The 18,364-nt window shown below is 36.6% G+C and overlaps 1 protein-coding gene across 2 annotated transcripts in view; it reads left to right on the top strand.

The window, feature by feature from the left end:
• The window catches only part of LOC138711541 (retinol-binding protein pinta-like), a 58,406-nt gene extending 45,661 nt beyond the window's left edge, over nt 1–12,745 (top strand). For both annotated transcript variants that reach the window (XM_069842722.1, XM_069842723.1), the window contains exons 5-7: nt 1,186–1,296; nt 3,217–3,322; nt 12,241–12,745. In XM_069842722.1, coding sequence (XP_069698823.1) covers nt 1,186–1,296; nt 3,217–3,322; nt 12,241–12,392 — 369 coding nt within the window. In that variant the 3' untranslated portion in view covers nt 12,393–12,745. The remainder of the gene's footprint in view (nt 1–1,185; nt 1,297–3,216; nt 3,323–12,240) is intronic.
• The last annotated feature ends 5,619 nt before the right edge of the window (nt 12,746–18,364 follow it).

Consider the following 18,364-nt stretch of genomic DNA (forward strand, 5'->3'; position numbering starts at 1 on the left):
ATTAAAATCCATCCAGCCGTTTTCCTGTAATTTCCATTACCAGTTAAAATAATTATATATATATATATATATATATATATATATATATTAAAACCACTATTATATACAATTAATTTGTGTTTCATGCAGGGTGTTTTTCCTACAAAACTGAAACTTGCTATCGTAATTCCCTTATTAATATACATGTATCTTAATTTGTATCCATTGTATGATATCATGTATTTTAAATTTTATATGACGATGCCATACATGTATCTATCTATCTATCTATCTATCTATCTATCTATCTATCTATCTATCTATCTATCTATCTATCTATCTATCTATCTATCTATCTATCTATCTATCTATCTATCTATCTATCTATCTATCTATCTATCTATCTATCTATCTATCTATCTATCTATCTATCTATCTATCTATCTATCTATCTATCTATCTATCTATCTATCTATCTATCTATCTATCTATCTATCTATCTATCTATCTATCTATCTATCTATCTATCTATCTACCTACCTACCTACCTACCTAACTACCTACCTACCTACCAACCTACCTACCTACCTACCTACCTACCTACCTACCTATCTATCTATCTAACTGCCTGCCTGCCTGCTTCCCTACCTACATATCTTTCTATCCATCCATCTATCTATAAGTCAGGAGATTGAACTGATCTAAACAATTATAGGCCTATTTCTCTGTTGCCATCTCTTGCTAAACTACTAGAAAGATGTTTTTAAAAAAAGGTTAGTAAACTACCTAGAAAAAACACTTAGAGCGAATTTGAATTTTAATTTCGTACATCTAAAGGGGCAAATGTTGCTATTCTAGCTGTTACATGGAATATTATGACAAAATTAGATATGGGAAATAAATGTTTAGGAATATTTCTTGATTTGGAAAAAGCGTTTGATACATTAATCACGACATCTTTCTTTCAAAATTAGAAAACATTGGTTTTAGAGAAGTTGTACTCAAACTTTTTCGTTCATATTTAGAAAACAGATATAAGAAAGTCAAAATTGGCAATTATAATAGCAATTGCAAATTGATCGATACTGGAATTCCACTAGGTACAGTATTATGAATGTAGTTATTTCAATTTAATAATATTCCAAAAAAAGCCTTGTACCTATAGAATAGTACTGTAGATAATGAAATAGTTCTTCGTGCTTACAGAAAGGCTGCAGTTTTCGAGTCAGAAAGATACATATAATCAACATGCCCAAATACGCTGAATACTTACTAGAACTTGTAAAAACTACACTTCCCAAGAAACAAAGCGACAAAGTGAGTATGGAATAATTAAGGGTTTGAGAATAATTCACTTTGAGTAATATTTTAACCGTTCAATAACTTGAAACAGATTCTAATCAATGAAGTTTACACACACTTTTCACTTAAAAATGGATGCAACACATTTTACAATAAATTGCACTATTATTCTATTCAATTAATGATCATCTATGCTATTATAAAGTAAGAACAGAAAGTCTTTATAGCGTTCTATACCTCCATTTTGAATAATATTTATTTTAATTGTTCCATTAAATTATCATTGAAGTTTATTGCTCACATCTTCCATGCATCACCAACAAACGTTTGATGCATAATTAATACTAATAACCAGTCTTACAGACCAAATAACTGAAAACGTCAAAACAGTTGATTTGAATTGAAGGGCTCCCTGCAAAAACGAGGTAGCCTCACTTTTACAAAGTTGCGGAAAACTATGAAAATATTCTAAAAAATTCAAATTTTAACCGAGCTTACATATGTCAGACTTTGTCCTAGCTACCAGGAGTTTCATTTTATTACTCAACCATTTATTATAATCAACAATTAGGGGGGAGTAAATATAAACAATCAATGGAGCTACGCTCTTTTTTGCAATACAATTAGATATAATTAGTCACGTTTTGTTACTGTTGCCTAAAGATAATTCAATTTTTCCACCTCTTCAAAGAATAAATTTCCAATTCATGTATTTCCACTTCATACAATTTACTGGTCACGAGACATAATCGTAAAATTTGCTTCCCTCCCTAGATACGTTTTCACTTGTTGCTAGCTGACTAACTCCAATCATAAGTTTCTTGCTATAATCCACGTTGCAAGCATTCATTTCTTTTCACGAGGTAACGAATTACCTGTACTGTAATGCATAATGTCGAAATTAATATTATTAATTGAAGTGAGAGCTAAATTTTGCAAATTTGCCTCAGATTAAAATTGCTGTTACAAATTAGTCAATTAAATGTGGTTTATATCTTCTGTAAGCAGTGCTATTTAGAAATCTCTTATGTCTTTGTGACAATATATATACAGAGTGTTTAAAAAATACGGGGCATAATTTCAGGTATGTATTTCCCACATGTTGACAAACAAAATAGTTCATTACAACATGTGTCCGGAAATGCTTTATTTCCGAGTTATGGCCTTCACAACATTGAAATTCACCGGAACGTTTTTCTTTCCGCAAAGGAGACATTAAGAGGGCACTCTGACAGTTCATTCCGAGGCGAAGGTTACATTCAGTGTTGTGTAGGCGTTAGACGTGCGACATGTATTCATATCAAGAGCTGGCAGAGATACACTTCATGTACGGTAAGGCGGACGGCAATGCTGCGCTGGCTCGTCGTTTGTACCAGGAGAGGTACCCACAGCGACAATGTCCAGATCGGAAGACATTTGTACGTCTCCATTACCGTCTGTGCGAGTATGGAAATTTAACTCTCCTGGTTTGGGAAGGGGACGACCAAGATCTACAACTCCAGAAGTACAGGAGGAGATTCTGGAGGCTGTGAACATGACACCTTCTATCAGCACACGAAGGGTAGCGTTGCAAGTCAATGTTCCTCATACGACTGTCTGGAGACCGTCCGTCCGCCTTACCGTACATGAAGTGTATCTCTGCCAGCTCTTGATTTGAATACATGTCGCACAGTCTAACGCCTACACAACACTGAATGTAACCTTCGCCTCGGAATGAACTGTCAGAGTGCCCTCTTAATGTCTCCTTTGACGGCAACGACCTGCAGAAAGAAAAACGTTCCGGTGAATTTAAATGTTGTGAAGGCCATAACTCGGAAATGAAGCATTTCCGGACACATGTTGTAATGAACTATTTTGATTGTCTACATGTGGGAAATAAACACCTGAAATTATGCCCAGTATTTTTGAAACACAATATATATATTTTTTTTTCAGATTATTATCCACGGCAATGGTCTCTCGAAATTACACAAAGAAGTTCCGAAAAATTTACTGCCTGACGAATATGGTGGCAGTGCTGGACCACTAGAAGCGTACTGGGGTAAGGGGAAACTAATACTACATAATATGAATTTAATTTAACAAGACGTCAGTAGCATGAATGTATATGTTTAGTAACAAAAATATCTCAATGCTCTCCATAGCAGTGAGTAGCTGTCAGTAAGCAGCTGTGCATGCAATGTGCACGTGTTTTATCATTACTAGAACTCGGAGTTAGCTGTCAGTAAGCAGCTGTGCATGCAATGTCCACGTGCTTTATCATTACTAGAGCTCGGAGTTAGCTGTCAGTAAGCAGCTGCGCATGCAATGTGCACGTGTTTAATCATTACTAGAGCTCGGAGTTAGCTGTCAGTAAGCATCTGTGCATGCAATGTGCACGTGTTTTATCATTACTAGAGCTCGGAGTTAGCTGTCAGTAAGCAGCTGTGCATGCAATGTGCACGTGTTTTATCATTACCAGAACTCGGAGTTAGCTGTCAGTAAGCAGCTGTGCATGCAACGTGCTCGTGTTTTATCATTACTAGAACTCGGAGTTAGCTGTCAGTAAGCAGCTGTGCATGCAATGTGCACGTGTTTTATCATTACTAGACCTCGGAGTTAGCTGTCAGTAAGCAGCTGTGCATGCAATGTGCACGTGTTTTATCATTACCAGAACTCGGAGTTAGCCGTCAGTAAGCAGCTGTGCATGCAACGTGCTCGTGTTTTATCATTACTAGAACTCGGAGTTAGCTGTCAGTAAGCAGCTGTGCATGCAATGTGCACGTGTTTTATCATTACTAGAACTCGGAGTTAGCTGTCAGTAAGCAGCTGTGCATGCAATGTGCACGTGTTTTATCATTACCAGAACTCGGAGTTAGCTGTCAGTAAGCAGCTGTGCATGCAATGTGCACGTGTTTTATCATTACTAGAACTCGGAGTTAGCTGTCAGTAAGCAGCTGTGCATGCAATGTGGACGTGTTTTATCATTACTAGAACTCGGAGTTAGCTGTCAGTAAGCAGCTGTGCATGCAATGTGCACGTGTTTTATCATTACCAGAACTCGGAGTTAGCTGTCAGTAAGCAGCTGTGCATGCAACGTGCTCGTGTTTTATCATTACTAGAACTCGGAGTTAGCTGTCAGTAAGCAGCTGTGCATGCAATGTGCACGTGTTTTATCATTACTAGAACTCGGAGTTAGCTGTCAGTAAGCAGCTGTGCATGCAATGTGGACGTGTTTTATCATTACTAGAACTCGGAGTTAGCTGTCAGTAAGCAGCTGTGCATGCAATGTGCACGTGTTTTATCATTACCAGAACTCGGAGTTAGCTGTCAGTAAGCAGCTGTGCATGCAACGTGCTCGTGTTTTATCATTACTAGAACTCGGAGTTAGCTGTCAGTAAGCAGCTGTGCATGCAATGTGCACGTGTTTTATCATTACTAGAACTCGGAGTTAGCTGTCAGTAAGCAGCTGTGCATGCAATGTGCACGTGTTTTATCATTACCAGAACTCGGAGTTAGCTGTCAGTAAGCAGCTGTGCATGCAATGTGCACGTGTTTTATCATTACTAGAACTCGGAGTTAGCTGTCAGTAAGCTGCTGTGCATGCAATGTGGACGTGTTTTATCATTACTAGAACTCGGAGTTAGCTGTCAGTAAGCTGCTGTGCATGCAATGTGCACGTGTTTTATCATTACTAGACCTCGGAGTTAGCTGTCAGTAAGCAGCTGTGCATGCAATGTGCACGTGTTTTATCATTACTAGACCTCGGAGTTAGCTGTCAGTAAGCAGCTGTGCATGCAATGTGCACGTGTTTTATGATTACTAGACCTCGGAGTTAGCAGTCAGTAATCAGCTGTGCATGCAATGTGCACGTGTTTTATCATTACTAGAGCTCGGAGTTAGCTGTCAGTAAGCAGCTGTGCATGCAATGTGCACGTGTTTTATCATTACTAGAGCTCGGAGTTAGCTGTCAGTAAGCAGCTGTGCATGCAATGTGCACGTGTTTTATCATTACTAGAACTCGGAGTTAGCTGTCAGTAAGCTGCTGTGCATGCAATGTGCACGTGTTTTATGATTACTAGACCTCGGAGTTAGCTGTCAGTAAGCAGCTGTGCATGCAATGTGCACGTGTTTTATCATTACTAGAGCTCGGAGTTAGCTGTATGTAAGCAGCTGTGCATGCAATGTGCACGTGTTTTATCATTACTAGACCTCGGAGTTAGCAGTCAGTAATCAGCTGTGCATGCAATGTGCACGTGTTTTATCATTACTAGAGCTCGGAGTTAGCAGTCAGTAATCAGCTGTGCATGCAATGTGCACGTGCTTTATCATTACTAGACCTCGGAGTTAGCTGTCAGTAAGCAGCTGTGCATGCAATGTGCACATGCTTTATCATTAGTGCAACACAGATTTAGGCAATGTCCTATTTTTTTGAGTATGTATATAGTATATACATATTTAAGACATAAAGCTTTAAAATAGCTAAAAATTGGGCAGATATACATTTAAGGCAGCATAAAACGTGATTCAATAAATTCACATTTCACCTGAAACTTGATGTTTAACAACGAGTAGTTTATATATATATATATATATATATATATATATATATATATATATATATATATATATATATATATAATTTATTGGCTTAAAAATCGATGTGTTAAATTGGAAATATCGTATTAAAGAAATTACCCCCAAACTAAATTCACCTTGTTTGCTATTAGATCTATGCATAAGATACTAAATATCAATACCTTAAAAACAATATACTTTGCATACTTCCACTCGGTAATGAGTTTTGGAATAATATTCTGGGGAAATTCCACAGATAATAACTGTATATTTCTATTACAAAAAAAGAGTAATTAGAATAATAGTAGGTGCCAAATCTAGGGAAGCTTGTAGGAATATTTAAAAAAAAACTACAAATAATGCCCTTGACTTCTCAGTATATCTTTTCATTAATAATTTTCCTCGTATGTAATCGTGAAAACTTTGTACTAATTTAACAGTTCACAGCATAAATACACGTCAAAAAATGACTTTCAGACTCCATCGGCAAGTCTATCGTGCTATCAAAAAGAGTGCCTTATATGGCAGTAAAAATTTATCATAGCCTCCCTATCGATATAAAAAATTAAACTCAAAACATAAAATTATTTAGGGCCAAATTGAAGAAGTACCTAATTTCCCACGCCTTCTATTCAGTAGGTGAATTCATGACATTCAATAACACTTCATCAAATTGATACTAAAACTTTGTGTTGTACTAGTAGACTATATTGTAAACCTCGTCTGTATATATTTCATCTAGTCTGTGACTATGAATGAAGATTTCATAATAGTATTATTTTTTTTGACTTGTTCCATATTCTAGCTGTAAGCAATGTATGAATACCATGGAATGTTAACAAATGCAATACAAAACAACAGTACAATACAATGCAAAACATTTTTTGATATATTATAGTATATACTAAAATTAGCTTAACATCATGTTTTATGTGAACTTGAGTATATTGATTCAGTTTATTCTGTCTAAAATATCTATTTGGCCCATTATGATATATTTTAGTGCTTTAGAACCTAAAATTCCTACTTGTATTGTGTTAATATTATATATGTTTTTAATTTTCGTTTCATGTGGCAATGAGAGAGGAACTTTGAGTTTGTTCAAAGACCTCATAATAGTTTGGATGTAGGATCTGAGCAATTCCTGGGAAGTCACTGCTTGTGTTGAACCCTCGAGCAGGCACTAGGAATATGATCAATGTAGAGGATATACAGTACTGTACTTCTCCTAAAGTTTTCAGCATGCCAAAAGTTGTTAAATTTAAATATGCATCCATTACTTTTTATAATTCGAATTATCTTTCTCCGTTTCTAATAAAATGCTTCTATGTAAGAAAAAGGAGTGTCACAACATAACCTATTTAAGAAAAAAGAACTTAGTTTTAGTATGAACACTTATAGATCAGTAGCTATACAGCAATGAGACACAAATATTCATTCATAATTTTTCGTAATAGTTTACGAAGTAACAAAAATATAGTTCGTAAATACGATATTTTCTTTTTAACTTTTTGTTGCTATTTAGGCCTACCGTAAAAGCTCATTCACAATTAAAATTAAACATAACGTAAGCGTTAACTTAACGTTACAGTAAAATCAAGAAGTCATATCATCATTCACGATGGGAACATAAACATAACGGCAAACATACTTGGTAACCATGGAAACATAACAACGACGCCATTTCCTCATATTCTGTCGTATACTTCGGCGCTCTACGATTGTGTTCTGTTTGCAAATCACGTAAGCATAAGCATGAAAGTTTGGAGTTCGCAAACTTTCATGTTAACGTCTTAAGGTAATGTTTATGTGAGTCATTGTGAATGATCCCATTTGGTAGCCTGGGCGCAAACTTCTATGTTTCTGTTACGGTTATGTTTAATTTTCATTGTGAATGGGACTTAATGCTTAACGCTCACCAATCAATTCCATTTTTATGGTTACTGTAGTTTCAGTGGATATAAACAAATTGTAAGCGAGCAAAGCCATACTTTTAGCTGCCTGAATTTATATTATTAGGTGCCTAAACCTGTATCTTTACTTCCCATTATGAAAAATTTACTGCCTAATTTAGATGCATAAAAGTTGTTTTTTTACGATTCTAAATGCCAACGTCTACTCATTACACTCAATATTCCGATTATGCCAGTCAATGACTAGAAGAGTTTGCATGTGTGAGGATGTGGAATTTCCCACGTTAGGAAAAATACTGAATCCAATAAGTTAATCACCATTAATTTTCAATACGACAAATCACTTAAATAACATTAAGATATGTAACAATGAATAGCTAGGGGAGACTAGGGCAAAGTGGAATGGATTTTGATATCATCTAATCCTGTCTTTGTGTGTAGTTGTATCAGAAAGTTTTTATACACAAACTAAACGTTAGATATCTGTCAACATTCAAACACAAAAATAATCTTATAATGAATGAAGACAACAAAGTAATTAGAAAAATAAGAGGACCCTTTAATTTTCTACTTTACCCTCACCAAGAGGGCATAGTGGAAACTCGGAGAGGGCAAAGTGGAAATTACATAACACACTATATAAATGAAAATATTGTTTAAGATACCTGAAACATAAAATAATTGTTCATATTTAAAACATTTTCAAGCACTGCAGTTGTCACATAGGCTAGCCTACATAGTCTGGAGATTAATATCACCACAAAGTTAATGAGTCCAGTCTTTGCATTTACAACACATGATCTAGTCTTCCGATGGTGAGTCAGAATATTGCTCTCCACAGCCCACAGAAAACATCTTGCTAGGCGTGTGGTTTAGTGTACTGGCGGCATCTTCTTACCGGCTTTCGTTTTCACTCCTTTGCCGCCAGGTTTCCCACCTGCTTCTCGCGGACTGCCTTCTTAAATGGAAATGTCAGTATTTCAGTTTTCTGACAACGTCGTTTTCGGCTTGTTTCACCAGTCTGAAGCAGTACGCCTAGGCTTACTTTGGGGAGTGAAGCAATATCTACATGAGGCTGCACATTCGATGTTCCACAATTTACTGGGTTGAAAGGCATCTATCTATGTATTCTCCTGCTTCATTGGGAGACCTATCTTCGCAAAGAATAGCTTATCAATGGAACTACTAGGCTGTACTGGCAATAGTGGCCAGAAGACGGAGCAAAATCATCTTCTGTGAATATGTTGCGTCCATATGGAAAAATTTCAGTCCTTGAGAATCCGATAGTGATTTTCGGAAGCACGAACGATTTCTCAAAGTCTTCACGGATCAGACCTGCCACATCATATTCACCGGTGTGTCTTCCTGGACAGTTCTTCTGGAATTTGTCTACTGCAACTTAAAAATGCGTCTTGAATGGCTTGTGAACTGCAACATCGACATGCTGCAGCTTGTGTGCTGTGTGTGAAGGAACCGACAAGATTATGATCCCAATTTCTGAATCGAATTCAAGAGCTTGCAATGACTGGTGAGAAGTATGGCTTTTCTTCGACAGGTCTGACAATTTCTGCAAAAGTTTAACCAGTGCAAAAAATTATCTGCATTGATCCAGCCAGACTCGGAGCACCAATTGAAGCAGAATTGCTGGGTAACTTTCGGCGTTGGACCTCAAACTCATTTCTCCATCATAATTGACATATCAATGATATCATCATTATTGATACCATATCCCGGGTTCAGTTTATGGTGCAGTGTGCTGTACTTGTACAATACGGCCGTTCGGCTACCCAATCATTCACAGAATAGGAGTGGTAGGCACAATAAGCCTCAGGCAGCATTGTAAGCCTTCGGATCCCTCCTCCGTAGAACAGGAAAAAAACGTAAACTATAAGCCAAATGCATTAACTATCTTGCAATTGCATATTAGAAGGAAATCGAGACTCTATGAGTGAATTCCAAACTACATGGGCAAAGTGGAAAGTTCACTCTTTCAGTTTCCACTTTGCCCTCCACGTGAGTTGCAGGTTAGATGTGGTTGTATCTTGCCAAATGAATTTTTAGAAAAAAATTAGCCATCACAACTTCTTCCCAACACTTGTAACTGTGCTTTAAACATTAATAATAAAATCAGATGTTATATATATGACGATGCCTACAGATTACTTACCATAAACAAATAATTTCTTGCAGCTCGTTTCATTGTAATCACAATTCCACCATGTACAGCGATACTAGCGTTGTGCGGCTAAGTAGAAACATACATACTACCATAAGCTTTCAATATTATAGTGAATAATGCTACTCTCTGTTGTTGTAAGAGCATAACAATGATTTTCCACTTTGCCCTCCCCTTCCACTTTGCCCTCCCCTTCCACTTTGCCCTCGGCTCCCCTATGTTATTAGCAGTACAACTCGTATATTTTTTATTCTATTAATGATGATCGCGAAATTTTAGTTTGATCAATTCCCCTGCTGTATCTTATCCAAATATGCAATGATATCAAGTTTTGAAACCTCCAAATATAGCGAAATGGACAGTATTATAAACAAGTGACGAAATATGCAAAACAATATTGTCCCGAAATTAAGTCTCTTCCAGTTTTCACAGAAAAAATTTATTTAATTTATCCCGTAAACACTCCTCAATATTATCCATTCCCTCCCACCGAACATCCTCATATTCATCTTCTTTCACTGTGGCTGTTCCTCGGCTTTGGAATTCCCTACCGAGTAATGTCAGGGACTGTCAGACATCAAACCAATTTAAGAATAGACTAACGAAATATTTTTCTAACAATTCTTGTTAACAATAATAGCTGTTTTAGGTCTCTCAATGTTTAATGGTTATATATATATCACAGATAAATATATAAATTATCTCATTATTATTATTACTATTATTAATATTATCATTATTATTATTATTATTATTATTATTATTATTATTATTATTATCACCACTATTTCTTACCAATGTTTATTATTGTCACACTAACATTACTTATCCAACTTTCATTATTTACTTTCATGTTGTTTTATGGTCTAGATATTAATGTAATAACTATGTAAGCAATTGTATTCAATTAGAATTAGAGTCTGGCTGGGCGGAAGAGAAGGTCTACTGGCCTTAGCTCTGCTAGATTAAATAAATAAATTATTATTATTATTATTATTATTATTATTATTAAATCTCTTTTCATTCCACAAGTGCTGGTGGCGATACTCAAGAGGGTGGAGGAAATAATGAAGTCAAATAGCACAGACAATCGGCGCTAGTGATAAGTCAAAGATGAAACAATTTCTTTTTAATAGTAACAAATAATAATAATTAAAATCATAATAATAATAATAATAATTTATAATAACATGTCTAAATATTTCAATATTTCTGAACTTGTAGGCTTCGGGCAAATGTTCGAATTCTCAATTCCACGCCTCTGGAACTCTCTCCCTGATCATGTCAGAGACTGTCGGACACTATCAAAATTCAAATTTAAATTAAAGAATCACGTTCTAGTTGAAAGAATTCCTTGTTTAACACCTGCCAGATTGCGCAACTTCGGCTTAACCCTTCAGATATAATAAATATTCTAATTATGCTGTTGTAAAATTGACAATTAATATGTATTGTATTAATTATTATTACTATTATTATTATTACTATTATTATTATTATTATTATTATTATTATTATTATTATTATCACAATCATCATTGTTAACTCTGGTTTTCTTTCTTTTTCCTCTTGCAGTAGTTCAATGAGAGCTTCATAGTGCCCTTTGTACCTTGTAGACCCTCTACAGGGCTTTAATTTAATTTGTATTCTTTTCATCAGAGTTTGTATTTCTTTTTTTGCATTTATATGTGCTATCTGGTAGGATGGAAGAGAAGATCAAATCGCCTTAATCCTGTCAGATTAGGTAGGTAGGTAGGTAGGTAGGTAGGTAGGTAGGTAGGTAGGTAGGTAGGTAGATAGATAGATAGATAGATAGATAGATAGATAGATAGATAGATAGATAGATAGATAGATAGATAGATAGATAGATAGATAGATAGATAGATAGATAGATAGACAGACAGACAGACAGACAGACAGACAGACAGACAGACAGACAGACAGACAGACAGACAGACAGACAGACAGACAGACAGACAGACAGACAGACAGACAGACAGACAGATAGATAGATAGATAGATAGATAGATAGATAGATAGATAGATAGATAGATAGATGGATAATTTTTGTATTATTACTGTACCATTTCAGTGTCACTTCGAATGTTTTTTTTACTAATCCTAAATGCATTTGCATCTTTGTTTTTTCTGTAGTATAATTTTTGAAAAGAAAATCAATGGTTCAATTAACTTGTAATCATATTTATATGCTTGAAGTACTCTTTGTCCTCAATGGCAGCTCACAAATGCAGGGAAGATATCTAAACAATGAATTGCTTGATGTTAATTCAGCTTGTTTTGTTAATGTTTCAGCTGCTTGGAAGCAGAAGGCGGAAACTTACAACGATTGGTTCAAGGAACAGGAGAGCATAAAGTCTGATGAGTCCAAGAGACAAGGGCGGGCTGTAACGCACGGAGACTTGTTCGGATTCGAAGGCTCCTTCAGAAAACTGACCCTCGATTAGAGAAGATGGAGGGCAAAGACTCAATGATGTTTTTTGGTAGAAAGATTAATTTGTTCTCAATAATTAACACACATGGCGTGATCCCTAAGTGTGTAATGTATCTGAGTAACTTTGACAAAATATAAGGGAGGAAGAGACAGTGCGATGATGATGTAACAAAACTATTCTGATATTTTAAGAAAAATGTTGTGATGTGTTTTCCACATGCTGCATATCTGTATAGCGAATTTTCATTAGCCGATGAACTTATCAAGTTAATATGAGATAATGCAAACTCTAACAAGGGAACCTTGTATCATGGTGAATTGAAAAGGCGGTAATGCCGTATATTTTTGGAAAGAGGAGGCAAAAGTAAGTCAGCAGGTGAAATTTTTCCGCCTGAGCTCCATAGGGATAAAAGTTATGGGACTTTAAATTTAACATGACTCTCTGTGGGAAGAGACTCAATGTGCAAACTTAAAAGTTGAAATGAAGTTGTTTTTGGAGTCATTGCATTGCAAACGAGATATTCAGCTGTTGTGCATCTGAATTGCAAACATTTTGGATATCGATCTTCATGCAATGAAGAAATTCTGGGTGAAAATACTCGCGAAAACATATCCTTCATATCTGCCTTCCGCATATTCGCTGAATCAGAAGCATATGATTAGATGTTATACAGCTAGTTTATTTTTAGGGAACATTTTCTGTGAATCGGCTGACAAAGATACATTGAGGAGGAGATTTGTCCATCCATGGAAATGACTGGCATAATCATGTAGGAGTACGTCGTCGCAGCCTCTGATACTACTGTAGGATAAAATTTCTTCCCTCCTTTGAAACGCAGGGTTCTTCCGGAGTGAATCTCTTTTTTCAAATCGACTTTGATCAGTGTTGAGGATCTAGCGAAGAGTGAAGCCACGATCGACGAACAACTGCTTCATCTCAGAGACGAAGCTGTGTGATTTCTGGTTCACCTCTGTCTCTTTGCTGCGACGTTTCTACTCACTTTATGCGCCAAAGAACGAGAAACGGTACGATTCCGCTGCTTGAATCTCCATACCCACGAGTCAGAAGCTCTGAAGTTAAGACGGTCGTCAGGATCAATTTGAGCCTTCACTTGTATGCCCCAAAACCTGATAGTTCTGTCATGTGTGAAGCGTTCGTACTTGACATTTCTTTGAAATGTTGCAGAACCATGGCATTATTATCTGCCATTCCAGGTATATGTTTCTTCTTCTTCTTCTTCTTCACTTTTGCATCGTAATCGTAAAGGATCTTCCGTGTCATGAGAAGGAATCGATTTTTATTACAGAGGTGAAGGATCGTCTCATTCCGCTGACTGTATCGTTCGTATAGTCGAGCGATTTCTGATTATAATCGTCGTCGACTACATTTTAATTCTTTTAGGAGAGGGACGTAAGAAGACGTGCTGATGTGCGATGTCTCCGTCTCTTGAGCGTCCTCCACTTTCTGGCGTCTCGTCATTAGTTCGTCTTCTACTGGGTGTTCAGTTCAAAATGTGTCATGGCTGCTGTATGCCGTCATGTGGCTAGCCGATGAGCCTAGAGAATTCAATCTTCCTACACTTCCGCAGAGGCTTATTACTTATGAGGCAGAGAAGTTGCCTAGCAAGTACGGCGTTCATTCTGAAGAGTACGTACCGATACGTACGGTAACGCCGGTAGTGGCAGGAATGCGAACTGTTTGGAAATACGTACTGTCGGGATATGGGGAGAGGGTTAAGACGATTACTTACGTATTTGTTGACATTAACTTCGACGGTCAACATGGACACGGAGCATTTGATTTGTGTTGTGGAATGTTACCGTACGCAACCGATGATAACAAATACCCTGCGTACGACTTGCCGGCGCAAAACACAGTTCGAAAGAGGTTATGGTAGCACACAGACCGTACAGACCGCCATCTGTTGCTACGAAGTTCAAGTTATACCGTACACGTTCTCAAGTTCAGATTGAAGAACACCTTAAATAATAGGCAACTTCTGTAACATATAAGCTGAAACTCGCTTCCAATCGGTGACCCAACAACAGTGACGTCATGACACACTTTGAAATGAACACACCATAATCTTGCTGCTCATCTTCCACGTCCAAATCTGGTGTTTCATCAATAAGAGCGACGTGTACGTTTCCACGGCCTCCTGTTCGTCCTTTAACTCATTCTTGAACTGATGAAACATCCGGATGAATACGACTGACGGTTTAGCGTCACTGGTGCCAAACTCGCGCACCGGCATCTGAACCACAACTTTCGGATCCATTCTGTATATGGCACAAGTGAAACGCAAGAGTAGCTCTAGCAACAGAATTACTCGAGAAAGACTTGCCTTCCCGTAATAAAAGTAGGTGATCGCATCCTAGCGATAATACCCAGAATTATTTAAAACGCACAACAGCTGCAGTACCTCGTTTGCAACGCAGTGACTTAAAAACAACTTCATTTTAACCTTTAAGTTTGTACATTGAGTCACTTCACACAGACTATCATGTTAAATTTAAAGTCCCATAATTTTCATCCCTATGGACCTCAGGCGGAAAAATTTCACCTGCTGACTTACTTCTGCCTCCTCTTTCTAAAAAATATACGGCATTACCGCCTTTTCAATTCACCATGATAGAAGGCTCCCTTGTGAGAGTTCTCAATTGAAAAGAAAAGAAAATGATTTTCGCGAAATTCGCCTTAATTATTATGTTTCTCAAATAAGATAAAGTCATCAATAAATTACCCTAAAATACTACATTGTCCTACTGAATCACACTATGTATGAGACTGTACACCCTTTGACATGGAAACTGGTCGCTGTTCAGAAATTAAGAGAAAGAGAAGAAAGAGATCTATTGCTAAGCTATAAAGGCTTCATAGGGAATATGTCGTTTCGTGACACACAGATTCTTCGCTGCTACGACTTGATTTCATCCTCGGAATTTTTTATGTTTTTTTTTTCTATTTCGGTACAGCCTCGGAAACAAAATTTGGGCCACCTGAATTCTCCAAGTTTCAGTTAAAACATAATGCGCATACTAAGTAAGAACTGGGCATGCGCAGTATGTTGGAAAATTCAAGTGGCCTAAATTTTGTTTTCGGATCTGCATTGCAATCCTTAACAATAGGCCTACTGTATTATTTGAGTCTCTACTTACCATATTTACACCTTACTATACGTAATTTTAGGTTTCTGGAATAGATGAAATAGGTTTTTTTTAAGTTTTATATCCAACCAGTGAAAGGGGGCGCAAAATCTGCCCTATAGTCAAAAATGTATCCTTACAGTTATTATTGAAAATATATTTATTTACTTATTAAGGCCACATTGACCACCAAACTAGGGCTGGGGACGGAGCGGTTCGGTTCGGAACAGTTACTGTGACGTCATTACTCGGTTGAACCGAGTGCAGTACCGAGTATAAATTAGTGGCGGCAGATTTAAAATTTAGATAGATTGAGTCGATTTTAGAACATACTTTGAAAGTGAAAACAAGCTGTTTTAAAAGCGTTGTAGCAAAGCGATTTCGCTTTGCCAATTGACGAGAAAAAAGTGCTTCTCTTCATTGCAAAATGGCGGTTGCAAATTTCATTAGAGTGATTACAACTATTTGCGGATTATTTTGTATGAAAGGCCTATTTAACTTTCAGTGTTGTTATATATGACAGACGAAATAAAATTGATAAAATAATTTATAATACCAACAGCTAATAAATTAACATGAGAGGTAAACGTTAAACGCTGCGGCTAAGTAAAAAAGAAGATAGAAAGAAACGGGCTCCACAAAGCGCTGCCTAAAACACTTGAAAATAACACACAGAATTATTTACTATGACGGAAAGTGGATAAAATAATCAATAAAACGTGGAATCTTAAACTGAAGAATATAATGTTTATTTATTTTATGCTCGACCATGCGGAAATGTAGTAATTATACACCTGGTAGCAGTCCTTTAATGCATGTCATTAAAGTGCACCTACTCATTAAAGTACAGGTGTTCAGCCAATGACAACTCAGCTTACAGGTGTTCAGCCAATGACAAGTCAGCTTTGTACCGTTATAAAACCGCAAGTATCGATTATTCTCGGATATGCAATCGAAAGAGATTTAACGACAAGTCCCGGAGACTGGATATCCAATACTGTCGCAGAAGGTTATGTTCTGTTACTATAATAATTAGCGTTAATTGTAAATAATATTCAAATAAATTCAATTTGTCATCTCGTTTTTCAGTTCTAAATCAATTTTCAGGTTATACCAGAGAAATGTTCATCTTATTCTGTGCCAAGGTAAATGAAATTGTCCACACCTGTGGAGTAACGGTCAGCACGTCTGGCTGCGAAACCAGGTGGCCCGGGTTCGAATCCCGGTCGGGGCAAGTTACCTGGTTGAGGTTTTTTCCGGGGTTTTCCCTCAACCCAATACGAGCAAATGCTGGGTGACTTTCGGTGCTGGACCCCGGACTCACTTCACCGGCATTATCACCTTCATTTCATTCAGACGCTAAATAACCTAGATGTTGATACAGTGTCGTAAAATAACCCAATAAAATAAACAATAAATGAAATTCGGCCTCGGAAAAAATCAATACTTTCGCTTCTGCGCATATCTCACAATTCAGGTCAGTTCGCACATAACTATAATTTTGAATACTTTCAAGTTAGAAATGTGGTCGAGAATAAAAAGTCGTATGAAACTTGCCTATAATGGTAATTAAGACGCTGGTATGAAAATTATGAAACTCGCTTGCGCTCGTTTCATAAACAATCATAATTGCGTCTTAATTACTACCATTATAGGCTCGTTGCATAATGTACTATTATAACATTACTAGCCTTCAATATAACCATGTTCCCTTTGGTGAAGAGTAATATTATTGATAAATTAAAGTAATTAGGTAACATAATTCGTAGAAATAAATACAAATAAAATTATGACTGATGAGGTAACACAAATCCAATACACACAAATAGAAGAAAAATATAATTCACTTCCTTTTTTAACATTATTTTAATATTAATCAAACACTCTAATATGATGATAATGAAAATAATAATTAAAAAAAATAATAATAATATCATTATTACTAGTATAGTATGTATACTAATATGTTCAGACTGTCAGAGTTCATTAGGCCCACTTGACAGGTCATATAATAGGTCAATACTAGAGGCCTTTCAGCCCGCCTTGGGGATAAGGAAATAATTTGTCCTGCAGCAGAAAATATTTAAATACAACAATAGCTACGTTGTTGTCTGCTAGAATTAAGTAAAACACGTGAACTCTCTTTGAACTGACCGGTAACGGCTACGGTTAACCGGCTAACTTCGGTGCTCCGCTGCCAAGCACATAAACCGATACAACCGAGTAAACTCAACAGTTCTACTCGCTCCGTCCCCAGCTCTACACCAAATTGACTTTTCAAGATCCAAACTATTATTCAAAATTTATAAGATTCGAAATTTTTGCTCCTTCCCCTTTAACATTATTTATGCTCGACCATGCCGAAATGTAGTAATTATACACTTGGTAGCAGACCTTTAATGCATGTCATTAAAGTACACCTACTCATTAAAGGTTAGGTCTTTCAGCCAATGACGACTCAGGTTAAAACTCTTCAGCCAATGACAGGTCAGCTTTCTACCGTTATAAAACCGTAAGTATCGATTATTCTCGGATATGCAATCGAAAGAGAATTAGCGAAAAGTCACGGGGGCTGGAAATCCAATACTGTCGCGGAAGGTTATGTTCTGTTACTATAATAATTAGCGTTAATTGTAAATAATATTCAAATAAATTCAATTTGTCATCTCGTTTTTCAATGTCAAATTCAATAATCAAGGTCATAATATTATAATATTATCAAGTTTAACGATGACTACGTCAAGGTCAATGACATTATTGTTCCTCGGAAAAAGTCAATACTTTCGCGTTTGCGCACATCTCACAATTCACGACCTAGAACAAGGTCACTTCCGATCT

This window comes from Periplaneta americana, chromosome 13 (assembly GCF_040183065.1).
Source record: "Periplaneta americana isolate PAMFEO1 chromosome 13, P.americana_PAMFEO1_priV1, whole genome shotgun sequence".
Lineage (NCBI taxonomy): Eukaryota > Metazoa > Arthropoda > Insecta > Blattodea > Blattidae > Periplaneta > Periplaneta americana.